Source organism: Lethenteron reissneri, chromosome 21, assembly GCF_015708825.2.
Source record: "Lethenteron reissneri isolate LAM-NWPU_2019-01 chromosome 21, ASM1570882v1, whole genome shotgun sequence".
NCBI classification, from domain to species: domain Eukaryota; kingdom Metazoa; phylum Chordata; class Hyperoartia; order Petromyzontiformes; family Petromyzontidae; genus Lethenteron; species Lethenteron reissneri.
The window spans coordinates 13,354,369-13,380,835 of record NC_083799.1 but is presented as its reverse complement, the minus strand read 5'-3'; the positions used below and the strand labels follow the sequence as shown (position 1 = coordinate 13,380,835).

General features: G+C 46.2%; 1 protein-coding gene across 2 annotated transcripts; it reads right to left on the bottom strand.

Moving 5' to 3' along the window:
- LOC133345259 (uncharacterized abhydrolase domain-containing protein DDB_G0269086-like) lies at positions 1-24,859 on the bottom strand. 2 transcript variants are annotated; one of them, XM_061555867.1, is made up of 15 exons: positions 24,737-24,859; positions 22,902-23,022; positions 20,060-20,203; positions 18,660-18,734; positions 18,130-18,303; positions 17,003-17,147; positions 16,420-16,469; positions 15,431-15,496; positions 14,837-14,902; positions 9,653-9,814; positions 7,765-7,853; positions 6,692-6,757; positions 5,931-6,018; positions 4,447-4,534; positions 1-3,974 (listed from the first exon to the last, which is right to left on the bottom strand). In XM_061555867.1, the coding sequence occupies exons 1-15, from the start codon at positions 24,853-24,855 to the stop codon at positions 3,892-3,894; spliced, it is 1,536 nt and encodes a 511-aa protein (XP_061411851.1). In that variant the 5' UTR covers positions 24,856-24,859; the 3' UTR covers positions 1-3,891. The 2 variants fall into 2 exon arrangements, with proteins under 2 accessions (XP_061411851.1, XP_061411852.1); XM_061555868.1 differs by lacking the exon at positions 4,447-4,534.
- Between the last annotated feature and the right edge of the window lie 1,608 nt (positions 24,860-26,467).

The following is a 26,467-nucleotide window of genomic DNA, read 5'->3' as shown; positions in this document are numbered from 1 at the left end:
CAACACGAAGCATGGTCTTGTTCGCAAAGAGTGTCCCGGGTTACATCGCACGGATATTGATTTCAAAAATCATACAGGCAAAACAGGGCATCGATAACATATCTGATCAACAACAACAACCACGGAAACTCGAGATTGAGGTGAAATTGTACGTTAACAGGACTCCGAAAGTGATATTCGCAAATTGTTACAAACGCACAGCAATCATATAAACGACGCATCCCCCGTGAGTCTCGTTGACACACCTCCAAGATTAGCACGGCCAAACAACGACACGGAAATAAACCACAGCGCTGAACGATAGTGCACAGTCGATTTGATGATACCATTAATTCTAGATTTGAAGCTTTCGTGACTGCAAGGATTCATATTCTTAGGTTTTTTCGGTAAAGTCACGTAGGTAAAAAAATTGAAATTAAATTAATAAAAGTAAAATAAAATAAAAAATCACGACGTTTCGGAGGCAACACAAGCCTCCGTCTTCAGGTGGAACCGTCACAGCCACGACAGCTGTATCAAGTAAATGAGAGATTACAAGAGCTACCACTCCGTATATATAATACCATTACTGTGCTCTGTTTAAACTCTCGTGTTTTCATTGTATCTGAACCAGGTAATACCTTGCACGATATTCCTGTATGACAGGTTCCCGCTTGGATTTAAATTTCGTTTTGGTGCTGGTGGTGTGTGGAGCGGTGGCGCAAGTGTTAGGGGCCGTCCATAAATGACGTCACGCACCTAGGGGGGGGGGGGTCAGACATTCGTGACGATGTGTGACGAGGGGGCGGGGGTTTGAGAAATGTGACGTCACATCAAAATGCGCAACTTTAAATATAGACAACACGTTCTACTTAATTAAATAGACTTTTTAATAAATGTTTTCTCCAACAACATCAGATTGCAGCGCCACATTAAATACGCACTACAATGACAATAGTTTAAAGCGATTTGAAGCATGTTTGATTTTTTTTTGGGGGGGGGGGTGGGGCAGAGCTTTGTGACGTCATATTTGAGGGGGGGTCTGACTTTTTGTGATGCCGTATGACGAAGGGGGGGGGGGTCAAAAAACCGTCCAAAATCGCGTGACGTCATTTATGGACGGCCCCTTAAGGGCGCCACGCTACATACCTGGCGACCAGAGTTCAATTCCTGCTCACGGCCAACACCACTGAACCAGTCAATGAAAAAATGTATGCAACTACATCGGCCATGGGAAAGAAAGAAGTACGGACTGATGAAGGGGAAGGGGGGTGCAGGACCAGTTGAAATCTCATGCTCCACTGAGTTTAGCTGTGGCCAGAAACTAAACTTAAGTTAAATTTCGATTAAAATTTCATTGGGACACTGTCTTTCCGACAGCCCTGTTCTTCACCTGAGGACGGCTGCTTGCGTTGTGGCCGAAACGTCGTGAGAATTTTATTTAATGTTTTATTTTCATTATTTTATTATTTCCCTTCTACGTGACTTTACCGAAAGAACCAAGATGATAAACTTAAGTTTATTTGTTGAGCTTTCATTTGTGGCCAGGTCTCGCTTCTGAAAAACGAGTTAATACCTCAGTGGGCTTTGCCTGGTGGAATGGGGATGGTTTATTTTAATTTGTATGTCTTTGGGTGATTTGATTACCTTACTTGTACTTTGCACTCCGATCGTGCTTTTGTACCGCTTGCTGTTGTAACGCGCTTACCCCGTGCCCCGACTGGACATCTGTCAAAAAGAGCTTAATAGCTCATCGGATTCCTCCAGTACGAATACAAATTCTTATTCTGAAGTCGCTGGGTTCATAGCTCAGTGCGCTAACAATTGTGTCACCCAAATGTGATTATTAGATCTCACAAAAAAATGTGGAAGAAATCAATAACCGGCAATCGACGATCATTCGTTGCAAAGACACCGAGGTGCGCACTCATTGCCAGGGTCAACGCAGGGTGAATGACTATGTATGACGGTCACAGTTGCAAACCGCGCAGCAGACAACACGCACCAGTGCATTTAAAATTAAATGGGCATTTTTAAAAGTGCCCGCGACGACCCTTGGGGGCTGCTATCCCCGGTACACGTGGAGTTTTCACCGTTTCCATTTTCTCTCTCTCTCTCTCGCAAAAAACACAAGACAGGGCGTTGGGGAAAAACGTTGCACACAAGATCCTCTTGTAAATAATGGCCTCGATGTATCACACTCGTGGAGAGATGATGGAAATAAACTTACGTTGTGATCTTGATTTGAAGCTTTCGTGAATGCAGGAATCCATACTCACGTTTTAAACTATCCTCCATGTATCGAGAAAGCCTCACTGAATCCAATAATATTTTGCCGGCAACATCCCTTTGATAGATCCGAATTGATATGAATACACCTTTAGCTTCTGGAGAAAACCCACCGTGCATACGAGGGCATAACACAAGTCAGCAAAGACGAATCGGGAAGCCACTTTATCTCCTGCTATTGCCGAGCCATCTTGTATCCCTCTGTGTGTATTGGGGAGCCTTTCAAACACACGACGATGATCATCTCAAAGGCTTAGGACACATCCAAATGGACGTTGCGAAAGCTGAAATAGCCACTATCCTCAAGAATGTTAAGAACCTCACCTTTTAACTACCTTTCCTGGTATACAGGAGGTTGTGGGTTCGTCCCTGACCCTGACGCCTGCAGCATATTTGGTGTTTGCGCGTTCTCTCTGTGGTTGCATGGATTTTTCTCCGAGTCCTCCGGTTGTTCCCTCCGCATTCACAAACGTGCGTTTAAAGTATTTGGCTGCTGTACATTTCCACGCGATAAGCCACTTCGTTGAGCTATCATTTGTGTCCAGGCTGCGTCTGAGAAAGAACTACAAAGCTCAGTGGGCCTTACCTGGTAAAATAAAAAGTTGACTTTTTTGTTTAATAGTTGAGAATGAACATGTGATGGGCGTTATTTGCATTTATTATTTCCCTTCTACGTGGTGACTTTACCGAAAGAACCAAGAAGAGAAAAAAATGTCACTCGGATCAGACGAGAGAGACAGCGTGGGTTTTGAAGAGACACTGTCGGTAAAATCCTCCAACTGAATTTACAAGTGAAAGGGGGAGAATGTGATGACGCGGAAGGCTAGAGACATGACGCTGTCTCATACAGCTGAGTCAATACTAACAGATTTCAGTCCCTTACACACAAGAATCACGAGGAATTGTATAATCCATAATCAACAAACACAAGATTGGTAACCATCAGCTGCATTTGGCCAGTATCGCCCAGAAACAATTCGTTGATTGTGGAAATAAGTTAAAAGGACTGGCGGTCTCAGATTCTCAAAATGGAATATAACTCACAAGTTCAGATGTACAGATAACCAGATAAGAGGCCTATACTAATTATCATGATGGCTAAAGACTAGTTTCTGCCAAAATTTAGGGGGACAATGGCTAAATGCTAATTTGGCAGAAACCTGCCGGCACTTGAATTAGGTCCCAGTTTCTGCACAATGGTACAAAGGTAAAAGACATTTGAAAAGTAATTTGCTCAAGTATGTCTCACTTGAAGTGGATACAATGCTCCTGCAGGTTTTCAGTTTGATCTGCCCTCTTTATCTCTCCAAAGGTCTTCCACTTTGCATTCAACGAAATTCTCAGCGATGAAAAGGAATGGCTCCATGCGGTTCTAAAGCCAGCCATTATGAATCACGAGGGTCACCGTGAAACCCGGCATCCTTGTTAATGTTTCTCTGAAGTGTAAATAACAGCGGGTGCTAGGTCGAGTTCTGTGCTTTGCCTATTGAGTGGATGTTGAGTTTTGTGTTTGAAAGGTGTAAAATTGCAGCGGGAATGGTTGCGATAAATGTGTCCACACCAGCACAATGCAACACCAGGCACCGTCCCCGTGCCAGATGAACGTAGACATGACCGTGAGGGTTACTTGGCGGTGGCTGGGGGCCCCGGCGGACGAGTCAGGAGGGCGCATGACTCTTCCTGTGTACCCAAGAACATCCCTGAGCCTGTGGTACAGAAAATTTACTTCAGGGAAATATTACTTAACCCTCTTCTTGGTTCTTTCAGTAAAGTCACGTAGAAGGGAAATAATAAAGTAATAAAAATAAACATAATAAAATACAATTCTCACGAATTGTATTTATTTCCCTTCTACGTGACTTTACCGAAAGAACCAAGAAGATGAATCCCTGCAGTCACGAAAGCTTTAAATCTAAATTTACTTAACCCTGCCATATATGATGATCCACGCTCTTAATTCAAACTTTACGAAAAGACACAGTTCTAGATCCACGTGTGTATGTATGTTGAACTTCTTTTGCACCGTACTTAGCCAACCGTGCTAATCGGAGGTGCGGGGGATGATCAACAAACCGAACACAAAAAGCCGTTCTAAAGAAATTAGTTTTCAATCTATATTTTTTTTAAAGTGAGTTTTGAGTTCATGCTGGGGTGGCCCGTGTGCGAGCACTGTCGTACCCCACAGTGAATCACGCGAACCAGCAGGGGTCCCTTTCCACCCTCCGCCACCCCCACTCGGCGAGGAAACTTGCTGGCTGACGTGAGGCTGCAAAGACAAAGATCCCTCGTGTAGCCAGTTTAACATATAAGATTGTTGGTTATGATCGCAAGTTGCGATATACCCAGCCCATGACGTCGCAGGTGAGACATTTCGATAACAGCAAGGAAATTGTAGTCATTGTCCATTTGATATTCTGTACATTTGGAACCCGAATTTTCGTTCGTTATTCAGTTTTGGCTCGGTCACAGTGACGTCCTATACTGGGCACCTGCCGGTCTTGTCGCGGTCTGTCGTGGAGCCCATGAGCACCGCAATGACCCCACGTGTGCCAGGGTCACCGATTGGCAGTGCTGTAAACGTGCCCCCCCTTGGCGGCCCGTGCCGATAACGAGATTCAAAGGACAACGCGGTCCCGACTGCTGCAGGAAACCATGGAGGGCTCGGCGGTCAGGCAGTAAGAGCCACTGTTATAAAATATCTGTGGGCTGAGGGGCTGGGTGCTGTGGTTGAGATTACGGTGGTGATTAGTGTCTTTGTTAGGGTGCATGCCCGTTTTAGGATTACAGGTTTGAGCGAGGGTTACGATATGGCGAGCATTAGGTTTACAGTAAAGGTTTGATACGGGGCTAGGACCAAAGTTAAGTTGACGCGAGGGTTTAAAATAATAATTATTCAACCTCTTTGCTCTGTCACCATCGTAACTCACACTGCCTCTAAGTGTACAGGATGTTGAGGTGATATTCTATTCTTTACAAATTCCCATCTGGTATTACATTGCTCCAAGAGGGATTTTGGTTGGAGTTGTGAATCTGGACCACCTCTCACGTCGCCAACCACCACTATCACTGTTGTGTGCACACTGCCCCCCCCCCGCCCCGTCCCCTTCCACATCCTCCACCACCACCCAAACCAGCCCAATCCCCGTGTCTTGGGGGAGCGGTGGGGCCTAAACAGAAAGAGGCGGGGCCTAAAGAGGAAGGGGTGGGGTCTAAAAAGGAAAGGCACAGAGCGAAAGGAAAGGCACAGGGAAAAGACATTGGGGCCGAACAAGGAAGCGACGGGGCCTAAATAGAAGAGGTGGGGACCTACAGAGGTCGAACTTTTTTGTTGATTTAAGGCAATAGGAGCACAGACTCAATTATGTACAGCAGGCAGCATACCTTTAGTGCTGCAGAAGCCCAACTGTCCAACTCGTCGTTTTTTCCGGTTGTGCCTAGGAAGAGGGCTAAGGCTAGAGGAATTGCGAGTATGGGTATCAATTAAAATAAATGTGCCAGCCATGCTCAGAGCTATGGTTTTTGTTAAGTTGACATCCAGTATATGGGATAAGCTGGTGCCTTTACTTTTGCTTGTTCACGACGGAAGGCAAAGGTTACAGTTCAAAGTTTAGGCCAGAGGTCGAGTGTGATGCTGTCCCTGCCATTTGACCCCTGGGTCTTACCATGTAGCCAACGGCGGCATGGTGCAGGATGGCCGCCTGCCGCTGAAGCGAGGTCCTCAGAAACATCTCGTCCTTAACGGCATGCAGACTGTGCGCCAACACAACCCACAGCGTGGAAACACACGAGGCACGCAGTCATCGCTCACTGCTGAGGCACGTCATGAGGAGTTGAATAGATGTTATATACCCTGTGACAGCATTTAACAGAAGGGCCTCTAGTGTGGCAGTGTGACAGTAAAAATCCCAGTTATGATTACCATTATATTACAATAATTACATCACTGGGGTGGTGGGGTGGGGTGGCAACGCAGTTGTTCAATGCACTTGCACTGTGAATCCAGCGACTTGAGCGATTAGCACAGTCGGCTACGCACGGCGCGAAATACGTTCAACATAGATATACTAATACTTCACTGATATCTTAACATAATTTGGGCACCCCTTCACCAACCTGCCCTGGCCCGTGTGGTGAAATATGGTCAAACCACTCCCACAATGGATACGGCATAGAAAGACCATCCTTCATCCAGCTGTAGACTTAAAAGATGCTGTATATCATCACCGATGAATTGAGGACACCAAGCTCCTCCAAAAGAAAAACCTGCCGAATTGAATTTCGATGACAATTTCTACATTTTCTAAATTACATGCGAACTGGGAGACTTTTCAAGGCACCAGCCGTCCGTGCTAAGGTCCGACAGCGCGCAGAGGCTGGAGAGGGCCTGGCACTCCTCGGTGATGCCACAGCTGCTGGCGCTCACCTCTGCTGCAGCACGGCAACCTTCTGCTCCCACATCTTGTTTGTCCTCTCCAGCTGCTTTCGGAGGCTGTTGAGACAAGCGCAGACGGTGAAACAAACCCACCGTCGCCGCTTGCCCCTCCCAAAGAGATGAAACCGCTGCAAATATTTCCCGGCCCATTTAGATCACGAAAGACGAAAGACGCACTCATGCGCTGCGTTAAAGAGGCCGCATGCGGCGCTTGTGCGATCTGCCAGGCGTGTGTTTAATGTGGGCGAGTACTGGCGAGTGTGGGTGTGCGTGCAGTGGAGTACCGATTATCAGCGACGGTTATCTCAACCGGTTCTGGGCCTCCCCTAGGTTTACTCAGCCTCAAATGAGTACCTGGTGCAGTGCGTAAAAACATTGGTACTGGGAAGACAGAGGTGGCCGGGCATGGTTGTTGGCCACCCACCCCCTCGTGTGCCGTGTCGGCCTTCATAGGTGCTCGCTAACATCACTTGCCTCAACAGTTTGTTACGGCTATACGGGGGTTCTTTGTCTTTGCAGTGGAGTAAACGGAGAATAGCAATTCACTACCATGACTTATCTCAATAGTCTAAATATATTTAGACATTCTTCGATCCATGTATAAGCGCTGACCCAGTGACATCACTATAGGGCGACGACAGTGTGACTGAAAACGAGTTTACAGTTTGATCTTGTTACGAATAAAGCGTCAAACAAATGTCAGGCAGTCTAGGACATACCGCCTAAGTGTGTATCTGCAAGATAAGAGATATTTATTTTGGGTTGCATCTTATTGTGAGCATGCATTGCTGCACTTTAGAAAGGGATGCAATGACCACTACAAACCCCCCCGTGCAGTAGTGTAGCCACGGAGTGTGCCGGCGGTGCAACTGCAATGGGTCCCGCAGGCCAGACTAGAAAGTGGACAGAAGGCCCCTTTTATTCCTTGCCCCAGGGCCCGTGCCAACCCCGCTGCGCTGCTTCCCGTGACCCATCGCCATCGGCACTTGCACAGGCCGACGGGCAGCGCCGAGACAAGCTGACAGGGAGGTCTCAAACACACTCAGGGCTCGAGACTCCCGCACCGTGTGATCTGGGCCCTCTGGTCTTCCGTCTCCGCTCCTCCTTCCCAGCTTCTTGGAGACTCTCGTTTGTTTTTAGCAGAGGCCCTGGCCTGCAGGCGAATGGAAAAATCACGCACCCAAGGGGCAGACAGACACCGAGCTCAAAAAACGACACCGAGCTCAAAAAACGACACCAGGCAACAGTTCTGTGATGGGAAATGTCCTTGGCAAGGGAAGGTGTTCTGTGTATCGCAGAAAAAGTCCCACCTCCAGGTTAACTCCTGAAAAGGGATGATCTCATTGCCATTGTTAAAAAAAAGAGGTTGGGAGGTCTATCGAGACCAGAAGTTTCTTTCTCAAGGGAGACTTTGGAAATAACCCAATTTTTTTAAAACAGGTTCCTAAGTTCAAACAGAATTTAAACTAATTCCAGGTTTAGGAATATTACTTAACGAGTTTTGTTGAAAGATGAACAACATCAAATATATGAAAGAGCACGGTCTTGTGGACTCCTCTTCACGGAGCTGAGCACGGCTGCAACACAGGCTCCTCTGTTTCTCTGGTTTATGCTCGCCCTGAAATTTCTAATCAGCCACGATTGGCAAATTGTTGCTGGGGTTTATTGCATGCGACGTCACGACAAAGTCTCAGAATAACTCAATCAATATCGCACCGACTGTGCCATCTCCCACAGACGAGTGCACACGACCCTATTTGTGGTGGTGTGTGGTTTCGTGTACAAAACGTGCGGTTGTCAACCCGGGTACTAATGTTGATGAGGGCACAGGTCGTTTTGCGGAGCTGTAAACACTGGCTTTCATAATAAAGTTTTTTTTGGGTTAGATCGCATGAATATAAATGTGTCGTTAACCCACCACCACCCGACACAGGGAATTAGTAAGGTTTATCACGTTAAACAGAACGTGCCAATTAATTATGTCTTCAGCACACCGATGTGTAGGAGAGTAAACCGACAATATTTACAATGTAATAACTGAGGCACCTACTTGCTTATACAAATTAATTATCAAAACACGGATGAAGATCCAGCAGTGAATGGATCAGAGCTGATAATGATGATGCACATAATATTAATATGATACCTTTGGACCAATGTTTCTCGTATTCCAGACCTCATGTCCCCACACGGTAAAACTTTCTGAAATTACCAATCGTATCCATCCATATGCAAAATAATATGCTACGTTGCACAAACCCGATGGTTGATAATCACGGATTTTCTGCTCCGTAAGACAAATTTAAGCTGAATGGAATAAACAGGACGGAACAAACAAGGCAGACAACATGAACGAGACAGTACAAATGAGACAAATAATAACTCATTCTTGAATGAAATTGTGACCATGATTCCTGACAATCCAATTGCAGGGAGAGAAAGGTGAATTGTTCACACAGGGCTTAATTTTCAACTGAACATTTTCCAGGGCACTGGCAGACTAGAGTAGGTACGTGCATAGAAGCCACAGCCACAGGCGAGAGGTGTATTGGATGTGGCATGCCAGGTGTGGAATTCTTTTCCGAGCCGTTGATCCTTAAAGTCCCGGCTAAATACAACCCTGGTTCAATGCCGAGTGATTGCAGTCCGAGGCCCTGTGGCTGAAGGCAGACGGGGCCGCAAAATATACGCTCCAAGCGTGGTGGTGTTTCATTCAGACGCTGTCTCCCCGACAGACCTGGTCTTCACCTGAGGACGGCTGTTTGCGTTGTGGCCGAAACGTCGTGAGAATTATTTTATTATGTTTTATTTTTATTATTTTATTACTTCCCTTCTACGTGACTTTACCGAAAGAACCAAGAAGAAGGAGAGTCGTTCATTCTTAGCTGCAGTCCCCATCGTCAATCACGCAGACGGGGGGGGGGGAGGTTGAGGGGGTGGGGTGGTGCCTACCGCGGCGCTGGCGCGCGCCGTCTCGACAGCCCGGTGAGCGTCTTTGAGGGACAGGGATTCTCGCTCCGCCTCCATCTTCTTCGACTCCATCGCCTCCTTTTCCGCCGCCTCTCGCTTGGCCAGTGTCTCGGCCTCCGCTGTCCTCTGCTTCTCGGCCCGCAGCTGGAGACGTCACGTCGGGAAAAACCCACCCACAGCTGTGAGCGGTGCAGTCTGGCAGATCCTGGTACTCTGAAACTATTTTTATTTGACCAGATAAGGTCCTCTGAGCTATATAGTAGCTCGTTTTCAGAAGTGACCTGACCAAATTATAGATCAACGAAATGGATTATACTCTTTGGTTCTTTCGGTAATGGCTTATGATAATAGGGTTTTCCCCTTTTTCTGGCAAAAAAACCGGTGTTAAGATGTTAAAACACCAAACTGAAACTTTTTACAAGGAATCATGTCTGCATTAACCACAATGCTTGTGGTCAAAATGCAAAAAAAAACATACGCTGATAATATATGCATTGTCCTTGAAACAGAGGACGTCCTCTGGTCTAACACAGTTTGAGACGAGGCTCAAAAGAAAGCTGTCTCTGGTGTAGACCAATCAGTTTCGAGGACAATGCAAATATTATCAGAGTATGTTTTTTTTGCATTCTGATCACAATCATTGTGGTTAATGCAGACATGATTCCTTGTAAGAGGTTTCAGTTTGGTGTTTTAACATCTTAACACCTGTTTTGTTGCCAGAAAAAAGGGGAAAAACCTATGATCCTATTTTGGTACTGGCAAAGGAAGTCTCATGATGAAATGGCTGACCTTGTAGAAATTTGCAGCAGCCACATTACTCTAAATGCACGTTTCTAAATGTGGAGGGAAAAACCAGAGGACCCGGAGAAAAATCCATGTGACCACGTGGAGAGAGACATGCAAACTCCAAATATACAGCAGGCGTCAGGATTGGGATCAAACCCACAACCTCTTTCATACCACGCAGGGGACTTAATGTCTCTCCTCCGTTGGCGCCTCTAAAATAGAACCTCAAATTCTATCAGGCACATGCCTGTAGTTTGTTTCTCAGTGGGATGCTTGTCTCTCTTCTATCATAGGGGTTTCCAAAAAGGAAACCGCACCTACAGATGTCGATAGCTCTACTGGGATGTAATTCATTAAAAAAAGAAAGTGGATAAAAACTCAGCAACTCAATGTACATGAACCCATTATTGATGGTTGTAAACACTGTGGGTAATTCTATCATTATGATTATATAATTATATAAATTAAGCCCTCAATTCGTCTCTCTCAATAACACAATCTATTTTACAAACAAATATCATCTGGCAGCCTCTGTTTAAACAAGCAGCAAGTGCCTCACACACTCTTGCAACAAAATTATATTTGAGGGGCAATTTGTGGACCGGATGGGGACCTGTTCATTAATAAAAAAGTCACACAAAAGTCACTTCTAAATATTTACACAGTGCTCAGCAATGCTCGCATTTTTATATTTGGGCTGTGTATATTTATTTTAATTGGAACCTGTGGCTCACGGGGGGGGGAGTATCAACGCGGGTAACGAAGTGGCTCATTGTGTCCAGGCATACATATCCACACTATCAATGTATATGGCACCCGCGGAGGAAGTTTGTACGATTTGAAAACAAATAACAGATTGAAAAAAAAAACCCCAGCTTCATAAAGCGAGGCCTGTGCGCGTATTTTTTCGCGCTGCCGACTGCCGGAATGGTCTTCCTCCGGCAATATAAGTTGTACATTAACTCTCAGACCGCACGCGCGCGCGTATCGGCTCACGTTGAAGGGACCCTGAGGCCAAACCACAGCCGTGACCCCCCCACGCCACCCCGCTGTTGTTGCCTGCTGGTGGAGCACGGAAGACAGCCCAATAAAGTGCGTCGGTTTTAGGGGCCATCCATTTAGTACGTACGCATGGAGGGGGGAGCGGGCGGGGGGGGTCTACTGACAATGTACTTACGCATAGGAAACGAGGGGGGGGGGGTGAAGCCTCGATAATAATTTAATTTGTCTATATTGGTCTTCAAATTAGTCCGGCGGTTGGACTATCTGTTTGCTTAAACACGTTAATATTAATTCTAGATTTGAAGCTTTCGTGACTGCAAGAATTCATATTCTTAGGTTTTTTTCGGTAAAGTTACGTAGGTAAAAAAATTAAATTAATAAAAGTAAAATAAAAATAAAATACAAATCACGACGTTTCGGAGGCAACACAAGCTTCCGTCTTCAGGAGGAACTGTCACAGCACGATAGCTGTACTTTTATTAATTTAAATTTTTTACCTACGTGACTTTACCGAAAAAAACAAAAAATACGTTATTATTCATCCTTGATCGTTTCTGCGTGGATTAAATATCGGCCGTTCTATAGGATTCAGGAGGGGGGGTGTAAAAAGTTCGCGTGCGTACAGGGAGGGGGGGGGTCAAGTTTAAACAGATTTTTGCGTTACCTACTAAATGGATGGCCCCTTATCTAAACGCTCTCCAATTCAACGCGGGAACGCGATAACTCTCGTAAAAGTGGTCCAACACGAATTACATTTTCAATGTAAAGGAGCGTTGCTGTTCAGGACTTGCCCTGCAGAACAAAAAACGATTGTTTTGGCGATGCTGCACTGCTATTGGTGTGCAAGCGCAGATGACAAAAAGTCAACAAACTCGTCAACAACACTGCCTTAAAAGACAAAGGTATGCAATTGGTAACGTTTCGGGTAATGGCCTTTCTTAATAGCACATAAACATAGAGGATATAGAGAGAGACAGAGTTAATAGGGGTACTGAGACTGCACTCAACACCACAGGGCCTGATGAGAATTAAATGTTTAAAATGTTTTCTGATTACCAGTTTTCAAATATGCATATGAATAGTTACCTATAGAAATAGTTACCTATAGAAAACCGGACACATATATGGAAGGGTTTGCTAAAACTCGGTGATAAAAATCCAGTGCTAATCAAAAATAATTTCTGGCTGTGTCGGGTGGTGGCGGTTTTAATTACACATTTATATTTACGCAATCTAACCCCAAAAAAAACTCTATTATGGACGATGACATATTGGAAAGCAGATGCAACAACATGCATGTGCATGTTTTTTTATTCTTGCTTTATAGTACCTGCCCAGACGCGTCAAAGTATAGATCCATACTCTTTGGTTCTTTCGGTAAAGTCACGTAGTTACAAATACGTGACTTTACCGAAAGAACCAAAGAGTATGGTTTCCTGCAGTCACGAAAGCTTCAAATCTAGATTAAAGTATAGATCCTAAAGCCAGAGCGAGTAAAGGTTACACTGATGCACTCTTCGTCAATTAATATCGATTCTTCTAGGTCAGGATACATGCGTAGAAAGGTAAGAATGAAGAATGAATGTTTTCCAACTTGTATATAAGTTGTATGTGATGGGCTGATGTCATCACTACAGCCACTGGAGGTGAAATACATCTCTACAATTCAAATAATATCGATTCATTAGTGTAGTGAATTGTTCCACCCTGAAAACGCTGTTTTATAGCAATGAACAATTACTGCTTATATACCCTGGGTTAGCAAAAATGCGTATCATACAATTTGCATTTATTAAACATTTTATCATGACTGCATCTCCAAATTCGGTTCAGAGTGAAGTGACACACACAAGAAGGGGTGCTTTATCAGGCAAAGCCTGAGACTAAATTGGGTTCTCAAGTGCAGTACGTTAATTGGTCTCAGTCCCATCTCCCCTGGCCGCATGAAATCTCACATGGTCAGTATGCACAGATCGCCCCCTTGTCCTCCGCTAGGAGTAGGTAGCCAATCACAATATAAACCCTGCCTGATTTACATCATGCAAAGGTGTATTGTTCTGGATACTATTGCAGCTGCTCAGGCGACAAACTCTTCAAACAAGATTGCTTAAGAAGAGCAAATTAGGCGGTGAGGCAAAGTAACTTGGCGTATCATTGTCAAGATATGAGGAGAGGTTGAACCATTTCTTATTTCAAGGTTACGGATGCTCTCTTCCCGACGGGATGCACTGGTCATGGTATACAACACTGTGATCGGTCTCAACTGACTGTTTCACAATTCCGGACGGGCTTGGTTCTAATTTGCGAGGTGATGCTTGCAAAGCCGTTCAACAGTAATTTGGTGTCTTGTCAATTCACAAGAAAATCCACACAAGGTGTGCATGAGTACGCAGTCGGCCAAAACCGGCAACAAGAAAAAATTAATAACAGACATTTTGTCATCATTTTAGGACTCCCACAGTTTAAAAAAAACAAACATAATAACAATGGCACCATTTCTGTCTATCTGTGCCATAGGAACTAGCGGTTAGGGTCGTTCTGTATTGTCAAGTAATTTTCAGATAACACGCATGCAAAATAAATATAAAACGCTGCTCTCGCAACACTCTTTTATGACTGTAATTCAGCGCCGGTGGCGGCGATGGTATTTGTGTAAACCGGTGCCTGCCGGTGCGTTTGGTTACTTTGGCCTCTGTTGACATCCTGTGGAGATAACGCACACCATGGACTGGGAGGCTGCTGGCACACTGTGCGCTGGGAGGCTGCCCCATGCCGCACGACTTGTGCACGGGCGTCGCACCACCACTGTGAGCGAGGGCACTGCTGCACCACTGCGTTTTTAAGGAAGGACACTTTTTTAATACAATTTTAATTAACCCAACAATTTCTCATCGAATGTGTGCAATACGGCAGTGCTAGTAGTGAACGATGGGCGCATTCTGATGCGCGACTACTTTTTTGTGCAAGCGCAGATTTTTGTTCGGTCACTGATTATTGTCTCCCACCAAAAGAATGTGTGGCGTTGCCTTGCCACGAGATGCCAGGACATTAAAACAAACAATAAATGCCCCTTTCTGATGGCGCTGGAATGGCGCCACAGGGGCCGCCCGCTGTGCCCATTCCGCGGCCTGAAACCCGGAGTCCTGGAGCCAGCTTCAAGCGAGAGAGTGCTTCTGTGTTCCCTCAGCCGCAGAACCAGCCCTTCTCCCTCCCAGCCAAATGAAGCGTACCCTCGAACCCAAGCCGCGCACACTTCCAGGTACATTTTAATAATATTATAACAGCCCAGCCATCTGAACTGGTAATTGCGAGCCAATTTGTCTCTGGGCTCAATGTGAAACGAGTTACGAATGACGGCGGTGCAAAGCGCACACTCACCTCCATCTTCATCGACGACAGCCTCTGCTTGGCTTCCTTCTCCAGGCTCTCTCTCTGTTTCTGCAGCTGAACATCGGCACATGGCTGTGGTTACTATGTGGCAGGTGCGGGCCTCAGTGACCTGGTCGCAGGTCAGAATATTAGTAATGCCCCTATATGTACTAAATATAAAACCTATAAGTCACGCTCCATACACCATATATACACCCTCTCTGTTCACTTTCCATAGATCCTCTATCATATCATATATCAACCACCATGCATACAACCGATTGTTAAAGGCTGCTGTGGGGCTATGCTACATTGTGGGCATCAGAGGACAGTGCAGCAAAATCCATTGTTGCACTGTGCTCATATGCTCCCACCTTGTTAAACAAGTAAACTTGGTTTACGCTCTCTGCCCTCGCCAACCCGCACTTGCCAGAGTGGTGAACTGTGGCCACACAACCTCTAAGACTGCGTACAGGCATCGGGAGGCCCTCATCCAGCAGTGACAAAAGGGCTGCACGTGAACTCGACATAAATCCACGTCGTATTGTGTCGTCGCGGCGTGGGAGTGGTGTGGGAGCGGCGCGGGCGCCAGCGCCGTGGCACCTGTGCGCTGTGGAGCGCCTGCTCCCTCTCCAGCGCTGCCCTCAGTCCATCGCGCTCCTCTTGCAGCTGCACAGGACACAGGGGATGGTAACCACACGTGCGCCACTATCAGGCGTTGGATGGTACATGGTGGGGGGGAGGGGGTGTCTGCACCCTGCTCACTCTCCCAGACGCCCGTACACTGTGAGGCACAGAGAACAACACAGCAAGGTGGGGGGGAAGTAGTGATGGGATTGGGTGGAGGCCAGAAATGTGCAGCATTCATAGGTTTGTAAGATCTTTAGAGTGTTTGGCATTCCGGGTGGACTACCATGCTTACTTGGTACGTAACAAAGCATTGGTTAATTGATTAAAATATATTCCTATGCTCATGATACATGAATCGAATTGTGGATGTGAGAAACAATGATTTATACTTTACGCAAACTTTCTTGGAATCACACTCCACTGTTACTTTACACGAATGGAGTGAACAAAACCACTCAAACGAGACGGCCCAAAGAGACAAAAAAAGCATCATTCTCTTTTTTAATTAATCGACTTAGAATTGTGACAAATCGGCAGGGGTATGAATATTTACCATTTCCCGCTCCTGAATTATTGGGCTTGCCACTGACCCATTTCTCACTAAGACGTTGGCTCAATTTCCATAAACGCTCGGTGATTACCGCAAATGGCATCTTTAGCAAAGCATGCACCCTGCCATAAGTGTATGTTTGTTGAACATCTTTCGCACTGAACGTAGCCAACCGTGCTAATCGGAGGTGCAAAGTAAAGTGGACGTGAAAGACCGTGTGACGTTGTTCGTAATAGGAGGCAAATCTATTCACCACAATTCAAAAATGCACATTAAAAAACCAATATGCAACTAACTGTTACATTTTTTTCCATTTATTCACATGGATATCACCGAAAAAATGACAAAATCAATCGCAGTGTGTTATAAATTGGTTAAACAAAGTATAATGAAGTGAAAATGTTCCACTTACTGTCAAACACTGCCTGTTCATCTTCTCTTTCATTTTAACTATCTCACTTTCTGAAAACACAAACATACACACATATATACACAACAACAACAACCGCCATTCGCCACTGAGTGGCGGTGACGTCACCACGACGCTTGTGCCCGGCCACATATACACACAAATGTGAGAAGACATGCAACAACGGCCGTCACTTGTCTCTAAGTGAAGGTGACGTAATTACAGGAGTTGTGCCAGACTAAGTGCAATTTGACGTCTCGTGAACTGTCAAAGGCTCACAGGCAGGAAGTCACGGGACAGGCCCCGGTGTAATGAGTTAATTATGGTTAACAGAGATCTACACATACACACGCACGCACAAAGACACACACGATGACGATTGGCTACGGCTACCACGGCCGAGATTTGAACCCTTGAGATCCTTCAGCTAAGTCAAGTGACCTTTATCTGGGTCGTCACATCGTGCAGCCACGCGCTGTGTAAGTGTAAACACACAGTGCATAACTTCAGCGCTCTTGACTGCCGGGCTGACGTGCATGGGCAGCACGTGAAGATGAGGGCAGCGTGTTAAGGCGACTAGTCTCACCGAGCTCCGTGCTCTGCTGCTCCTTGGCCAGCAATGCACTGTGAGATGCCTCTACGCGGCTCTGCAGGGCCGACAAGGCCAACTGCAGCGCCATGTTCTCCTCAGCGAGACGTGCGGCCTCTTCAAGATCCGTGGTGTCCACCGGCTAGTAAGGGCAGAGAGGGCGACAGAGGGCGCGAGTAATGGCCGCTTGTTACGGATGGCTTGGTCAGTTCTACGCACACTGCACTGGCCCCTCTACACTAGAGAGCACGTGCCTCTGCATACCACGCGAGTCGGTCCCGCTGCCTGTCCCCTATTACTGTTCTGAAACGGTTTCCAGTTAACTTTTGTGTTCACGTAAGTACCGGTAAAACTTGCTTAGAAAATATGTGTGTGCATTAGCAGAGAGCGGTGGAGTAATAATTAGCGCACTGCGCGAAAAAACTTGGCGATCAGAGTGCAATTCCCAACCATGGCTAACATAACATGCCCTGGGCCTTCACTAGGTCGACTCAGCCTGAAATTGAGTACCTAGTGTGTTGAGTAAACAAGAAGGGCCGGGCGTCGTGCTGACCACGTCACCCCTTCGTACATCATGCAGGCCCTTTATGGGCGCTCGACTAACATCACTTGTTCCCACATTCTCCTCAAGGCTATAGAGGGCAGCAGTGGCCAACTGGCATCCCCTGAGCCGCATGCGGTTCTTTGGTCCACCACACGTGGCTCTATCGAAGGGGAATAACGTAGAACGTGCTACTTTCACAGAAGCAAGAAATAATGATTGTCTCCCGTACTCTTTGGTTCTTGCGGTAAAGTCACGTAGGTAGAAAAATAAAAGAACTGTTGACATAGGAACTCCTATGTCAGCAGTTCTCCTGCTGTATCTGTTCCACCTGATGACGGTCGCTTGTGTTGCGATCGAAACGTCGTCATCTATTATTTTTCTACCCACGTGACTTTACCGAAAGAAACACAGAGTATGGATTCCTGCAGTCACGAAAGCTTCAAATCAAGATTGTCTCCCGTGTTGTGCCAAAAACTGTCAATATATATACTCATATACATTTGGCTCTTAGTCTGTTCCAGGTTGACTCTTCCTGCCATAGGGGGATCTTTGTCGTTGTAAATGAGTGCGTAATGACTACCGGTGTGGGCGAGGGCTGATTTCCCTCTTCCTCCCTCAGAGCCTCCAACTGCAGTGTCAGCCGCTCCACCAGTGCCTCCTGCTCCTCCAGACGCTCCCGCAGCCGCGCCAGCTGCAGCTTCGCGTCCGAGCCAGCCGGGCATCCTCCTTCTGCCTTTCGTTGCCCATGCGAGTCCTGTCAACAGCCAGAGTACCCGTAGCAGCAGCAGCATCAGTCTTTGAGCCTTAATTAACCCAGATCACCCTTATGTATAAGATCACACTTCGTATTGTCTTAACTCGTTGTTGTTTTTTTTACCTTCTGGCACATATATTTGAAAACATTGAAAAATTCACCATGCAGCGCACTCACCATGCAGCGCAATTTTACATATCACAAGAGTTTTTTTTATCTCAATCACTAGGCCCCCAATTGTGACACTTGATAGCGCACGATATGTGCGATAGTGGTGCATATGGAACGCGGGCTGGCGCAGTGCGGTGAGCGCGCTGTATGGTGAGTGTGGTGAGTGCGCTGCACACTTTCTTCACCTTCTGTGCACCATCGCGCTGCACCAGGGCATCCTCCAGCTGCTGTCGGAAACTCCTCCGGGCAGTGTTCAGCCTCTGCAGCGAGACAGACAGGAAGGGAAAATGAGGTGGGGAGCTTGGGGTTAACAATTCACCCGCTAGACCACCCCACAGTGATTCCATGAATTGTCACAATTCGGGGTCATGACTTGATGTACGGCTATGACCAAATCACTCGGAATGCACTCGATCTTGTCAGATCTCAGAAGCTACGCATATTTGAGCCTGGGCAGTGCTTCAGCAGCAGACGGCAGTCCAGAAATATCCATTGCTGCACTGTACTTCTACGCTTACACATCCCAACTTCACCAATTCATGCGATTGGATATAAGAATTGATTGCCACGATCGGGCAAGTAGTCTCCAGTGGCTGCGGGAGTCACGTCCACCAATAACATACTATAGGTGTGAAACAATAAATTGTAGTGATCCAGGCCATGATTCCATTAGGCCAGTGGTTCTCAACGTTTTTTGGCTACGACTGCACCTCCTTGTTGAATTTAGTTTCAACCGAGTAAGCCCCTTGGCCTGACCCAACACGGTTCTGAGAAATAAATGCATGCATAACGAACATCAATATTTTAACCAATTGTCCATTTTGTGAGGTATCCTAACCAACTAATAACTGCAAGCGAATAGAAACGAAAATCTACGGACGCTCTGCACGCGTGACGTAATGTGTTCGTGCTCGCCGGTTACTCTCGGAAACCACATCGTTTACTCTTAATGAGTTTAGAAAGGTCTTTTATATCGTGCCAGGCTACCATATGGATTTACATTTAATTACAGTTATTTTATATTGGCAGATTCATACATGATTATTCATCAATGACTCATGTACGATATAATTTCACGCATTTATAAATCACCTCAGGTACCCCCTGGGGCTTTGCCACGTACCCCGGAGCATCCGCGTACCCCCCCGGTTGAGAACCACTGGCTTAGACAACCAATTGTTTTCCGTCTCAATTTTACTGTCTAGTTTCTATAGTTTCTTGTTGACCTCTCTGGTTTGTACAGTTTTCTCTGTTCTGGAGCCATTCTCTAACACAAGGAAGTCTGCAGTAGAGTGCCTATTGTGAAAGTTCTAAATGGCAAAAGCCTTAATTTCATAACTTGGCGACAAAATGTCAACTGATATATAATTACAAAAACTTAAAAAGAAATACCCTCGAAAACTAAATTCGCAGAAGCACATCCACTTGGAGGGAAAGCAGACGCAACGACAGAAGCAGCTGAAACAGTGGAGCGCAGCAGAATAAACAGATGCAGAAGCAGCAACAGCAGTCTGAGAAATGGAAGCAGACGCCACAGCAGTCAACGTGAACTCTGTGTCACGCCAGTGCGGCGCCACCCCCTCGCCTCCTCGTGCAGCGTCTCCAAATGTCTGAGCTTCTGGTTGAGCGCCGCGTGCAGCTCTGAGGCTTTGTCGCGAATGTTCTCCTCGTACTCGGCCCTCAGTAAGCGCTTCTGCAGCTGCAGCTCCTGCTTCAGCTCACTCAGCCTCTGAGGACGCACCGGCACACAGAGACGGGGAGCATCGAGCGAAACCATCGCTTACCCACGCAGTGGAACGCAAGCCTCTATTAAACTAAACTTTGTATTTTACCAAGGCGCACTGAGCTGTATAGCTCTTTTTCGGAAGTGACCTGGCCCCAAATTATTGCTCAAAAAAGTGACTTATCACGTGGGAATTTATCGCAGCCAAATACTCTGAATGCATGTTGATTCCTAGTGTGGAGGGAAATACCAGAGGACGAAGAGAAAAATCCACATGACCACGGTGAGAACATCTAACCTACAAAAATACAGGTGTCAGAGTCGGGATTGAACCTACTACCTCCTGTATACCAGGCGAGGTAGTTAGCATCTCGCCAACACGGCACCCGATTGAGCAAGCAAGAAAAATAAATCAATGGGTGGAGCCCTGCAAGTTCCAGGTTGGTTCCCTGCTACAACTAATCTTTGCTGTAGGGACAGTGTCATAGCAGAGGCCAGTATCCCCATAATACAAGAATGACTATTGAGTTGTTGAGTTTCCAAAGTGCAACTTATTATTAATAAAAAATTGCAGTCAAAACAATTCACATGTCGATGGAAATGTGTAGGTGGAATGATCAACATCTCCACTTTGGCATGAGGGGCTGGTCCTGCGAGAGTGTGGGGTAGCGGTGCGTTCGCGTAGCGGTTAGCGCACTGCGCTATGCACCCGGCAACTCGGGTTTGATTGCCACTCACGGCCACCATCAGTGACGATTATCCGAACCGGTCCTTGGCCTCCTCTAGGTCGACTCAATCTCAAAATAAGTACCAGGTGCGGTGTGTAAACATCGCCACAGGGGATACAAAGGCGGCCGAGTGTGGTGCTGGCCACCCACCCCCTCGTGTGCGGTGCTGGCCCTCATAGGTGCTCGCTAACAGCACTTTCCGCAGCAGTCTGTTCAAGCTATACGGGGGGGATCTTTGTCTTTTTGAGGAGAATGAGCCTCAAACCTGACTGCAAATGCAAGTGCGGCGCCATCTCCTGAAGCGCCGCTCACATTGCACTCACGGCTTCCCCTCGCTTTCTCGCGTAACATGCAGTGAGAAAGGCTCACCCCGTCAATTCAATTCCTTCCATGAGTATCGGTTTATAATCACAAGCATCATGGCTAAAAATAGTGCTTGTGTTGAGGCTAGGAATCGTATTTGTGTTTGATTAAGGGGGTAGGTCTGGGGCTATGTTAGGAGTCAGAGTTCGGGTTTGTTCAAGGACTATGACTTCGGTTTGGTTTTAGGACACGGATTTAATGTTAGGACCAGAGTTCGGTTATGGCTAGGGCCACGGTTGTTGTTCGGGGTAAGGCTAGGTTTAAAGATAGAACTGAGGCATGGGCTATTGCTCATGGCAGGGTCAAGTTCAGGGTCAGGTTACTTATAAATAGTTGACGTGATGGACACTGCTTGGATTACGATTTTGGTTGTAATTATGGTTTGGTTAAAATTCCTCATCTTTATTGGAAACACTACTGTCATGTGTCACGTTTTCCACACCATTGTCGTCCGCCATGATAAATCCACTGCTAGATCAAGGCCGCTCAAAACTGTTGCCATCTCTCACGTTCTGCGATGTAACGATCCACCTCGCACATGCACACGAGATGATTTCGTCGCTCCATCTCCATGGTGTCTCCTACCCCGATCATGTTCCCTCCTTTGGCTCCTTTTTTTTTATTCTTGACCACCGTCCATCATCCTCTCTAGCAATGGGTTTCTGCCCAAGTCCACGAACTCTTCTTCAGAGTCAATATGATGTCTCTAACTTTGCATATCTTCTTTAGTCCATGTGTTCCCTTATCTGTATCTCCGTGTAGGCATTGTGTTTAAAGTGCGTGTTATTTAACAATGTCACAAATGGACCGTGATAACAACTTCTTCAGACGCAACAATGTATCTTAGAAACAAACAGGGTCCTTTCCCAGAGATGAACTACAATAATTTTTTAAATACCCAACCGCTTAGTCCAATAAAATACAAATAACTACATCACGTCGCTTTAAAACTGCATGAGAAAATGTTTCTGCCGTTAATCATATTTGTAATAGTTCCAAAAGTTAATAATAGGTTGAAAATTATAAAAAATAAGTATTATTATTATCAGCCCTGCACACGAGTTCTCTATCTGCCAATAGTTACAATGATGGCTTTTAAAAGCCCTGCATCAATCGGCGGTTATTAGTGGTGACTCAGTTGTTCTGAGACTCCTCTATTTATAGGCGATGAACGGTGACACCAATCCGAGAGGCAAGGGTATCTCCACATGCTCTCCCTCACAGCTGTGCTCATGCATCACTCACTCTGAGTGCCCCACTGAGCACATTTCTTTGCAAAGAGCTCAGTGGTTCGATTTAGATAAAGCACCTGGAATGCACTTCATCAGACACAATCAAGGCCCAAGGTTAATCACTATAGGCAGATATCAGTGCTTGACTTAGCAGCATAGAGGTTGTGGTTTCTGCATAGAGTCAGCCTGTAACTCAAGGTTTACCAAACGCCACTCCTCGGGGCCCACCATGGTCCACTTTTTCACATTTTCGACCAATCTTGTCCGTTAAAATACAAATTATGCCTTTAGAAATAGCACAGGCCCGATGACCGATGAACATGCGCCACGCGACACCAAGAGCACCCGCAGCGGCGGACACCGAAGAGCTGCGCTCCTCACCAGCGTGAGCGTGCGAACGGTGGCCCGGAGCTCCTGCAGAGTGCAGATGTCGCTCGCCTCCGTCTGCGTTGCCTTGTTCTCTCCAAACAGGTTGAGCTCTAGGAACTCAGCCAGGCAAGGTCTGAGCGGTGGGAGAGAGGGGAGGGAGGGAGAGATGTGTGGAGAGCAGAGACATACAGGCATGGAGCAGAAGGGCTTGTAGTGACTTTCCACCACGCTGGAAGGTTTGATATTAAGTAATTGGGTGAAGCTCTGTTTATGAAAAAAAAAGTTCCCCTGTTAATTTCCATTGGTGGACCTAACCCAATGGAAAAAATATCAACACTCATTTGACAAGGCCCCATCTGTCCATAGGAAAACCACTGATGACTTTCGTTCAGCTTATAAAATGTGGCCCTCAATATCTTCCACTTGAGCAATTTCCCATGCTACGGGTGAGCTCTGTAAATTGAGCAAGGTTGCGTAAATTTCCACGCAATCGCCAAGACGCAAAGGGAAAATACCATGAAGTAGTTATTCCTCAGTGACTGAAAAGATGAAATTGGATTGTTAAGTTAGGACAACTGTGTTCAAGTCACAGTAATCGGCGAGTTGTTGCACATTTTGTACCTGCCTTGTGGCTCTTACACTACTGGGTTGGTGTGAAGGCCATCAGCTTATCAGTCTCTGTGTATCGATGATGCAGTCCTTCAAATACTGGACTGTACTCTACATTTTCCAGTGGTCAAGCTCTGGAAGACCCGAACAAGTAACGACGTGCATTTGCTCACGAAAAAATCTACTTGTTGAATATTTTACGTAATAAGACATTAAATGGCTTGAATAAGCTCAAGCAAGAGCCTGTAACACAATACCAAAGCCATCATACCGAGTCTCTTGGCCCAAGGATTGTGTCCTAGGCTAAACCGCTAATGGCTTTCATGACAACTCAACCTGTTTGGAGAGAATTGCTTTTTGTTTTTAGTGTTGTTGTCCTACCCCCCGCACCTTCGATTAGCACGGTTGACTACGTACGGTGCGAAAGAAGTTCTACGTTTCAAGTTTCATTTATTAGGTGAGCCATGCGGCTCTAGAAACAAAATATGAACAGAGAACATCTCAAAGCGACGACGCGCAACAGAAACATCCTGGATGAAACCAGCAAATCTTCCAGAAAAAACCCACCGCATTACAACGCTGTGTGCAAAAATCCCAGTGTGATGCAAGTCAAACAATAACCATAAGACAATTTAGATGAAAGTTATCAGGCCAACTCCGCACTTCTGCAAGAAACATGGCTTAACCATGTTTTCGAAATCACCAAAATAAAGCTATAAAATACAATGTAACAACAATAATCATAGGAAGTATGATTATTGTTGTTACAATACCTGCAGTCATAATGCAAACAAAAAACACAACTCTGATAATGTGCACTGTCCTTGAAGTTGATTGGTCCACACAGTGCACATTATCAGAGTTGTGTTTTTGGTTTGCATTATGACTGCAGGTATTGTGGTCTATGCAAACATGACTCCTCGTAAAAAGGTGTCAGTTTTGTTGCCAGGTAGAAGGGTAAAAAACCAATTATCATATTGCATCATTGTAAACGTTGCAACGTGACGACAAAAATCTCTGCGATGACGTTTGTCTCAATCCCATTCCGCGTGGGTATGACGTCATCACTCATTACGTAATGTCCACTGCGCATGCGCACGATAGCGGCAGAACACCTCTTTAAGATGGCGGCAGAAGCCTAAGGCGAATAGGCCTTTCGCCGTGAACAGCTGCGGTGAGGGCTATGGGGGGGCGGGGGAGTGGTTTGTTGCGCACTGGTGGCGCCCTGATCGCCATACCTGGCTGTCCCGGCCGTGTGCCAGAGGCCGTGCAGAGCGAGCGCCGCGTCCTGGCGACCCTCACACACGGCGCTCGCACACTGGCCCAGGGCCGAAGCCCCGCGTCGCCTCGTCGCCATGGCAACTGGGTCACGTGCTGAGCCCGGGGGGAGGAGAGGGGTCACGTGGGCACGCTAGGGAAGTCATGGGGGCGGGGCGGGGGGGGAGTCATGGGGGGGGGGGGAGTCATGGGGGCGGGGCGGGGGGGGCGTCATGGGGGCGGGGCGGGGGGGGGAGTCATGGGGGCGGGGCGGGGGGGGTCCACGTGGGGACATCGACAGACAATCTTCGTGGGCAGCTGGTCGGGGTTGCAATGTTGGGGTGGTGGCCGGGTTCTAAATTAAATGCCTTAAGTTGATCAAATAACGAAGCAGACAATTCGCCTCCCCATATCTGTCCCCTTGTCCCCTCCACAGACAAAATATAGACGTATATTTTGCACATCCAATCAGCCACGCGGGCCTTCTGGGAGTGTGTAATGTCAACATTGGGGCAAAATACGCGAAAAACTCTGGACCGGTGCCGACGTTGGTTTTAAAAGTAATGCTGGCGAACTGCCAAACGTGTCCCTCTCTCTTAGATTATTAAGTATGTTTGTCTTTCAGCGCCATGAATGCCAAACTAATTGGACAATTCCACTTAGGTTAATTTATTTCACCTAAGTGGTCTTGCAAGCGAGACCTGGAAAAATACTAGTAATATATATGTCCCATCAGAAATTTAATAAAAACTACTTCGTTCCGTTACCCCATGGGTCTTTTGGACGAATGTCCAGCAACATTCGTTTAAGTAGGAACATTTTGGACTGGTTTCGATTTAATCACGGAACAAGGCCTGTTTAATAAATGTTACAGTACTAAGTTGTGTGTGATGTTATTAAGGTGTGAAACCTATCTGATTCATACCAAATGTATGTCTAATAAAATAATATTAACACCGTTAATTAATAACCAAAGCAACACGACACGTTGGGGTTCCACGGTGGATTTGGAACCTTATTGGAACTTGACAACTGGAAAGAAGGCTGATAAAATACTACATTTCGATTTAAAGCTTTCGTGAATGCAGGGATTCATATTCTTGGTTCTTTCGGTAAAGTCACGTAGAAGGGAAATAATAAAGATGAAACAATAACATTCTTTCGACGTTTCGATTGTAACACAAGCAATCATCATCAGTTGTGAAAACCAAACATTTTCTTGCTGTGATTTTCACACCTGATGATGATTGCTTGTGTTGCAATCGAAACGTCGTGATAATTTAATTGTTTTATTTTTATTAGTTTATTATTTCCCTTCTACGTGACTTTACCGAAAGAACCAAGAATAAAAATACTACATATCTATGTGAATAGGCATGATACAAGCTACACAGCATCGTGTGTACAGAAAGTATCACAGGAATAGCATCGCTCGTGGCCTCCCTGCATGTGGTTATTGTTGGTGGAAACCCCAATCAGAAGTTTTGAGAATTCAAATCCCTGTCGTGTGTTGACTACGCCCATATCTTCTTGCCAGGGTCTGTATAAATAAGAAACTGTTTATATGAAGTCAAGTCAATGGTGGGTGCCTAATGGAAATACTGACCGGCAATGGAAATATGGAATTTCCAACACTGGCTTAGGGCTGCCAACAGCGACGAGTGCCGTTCTATTTGTGCCACGGTGGCTATGAGATGTGAACTACCTCGCCT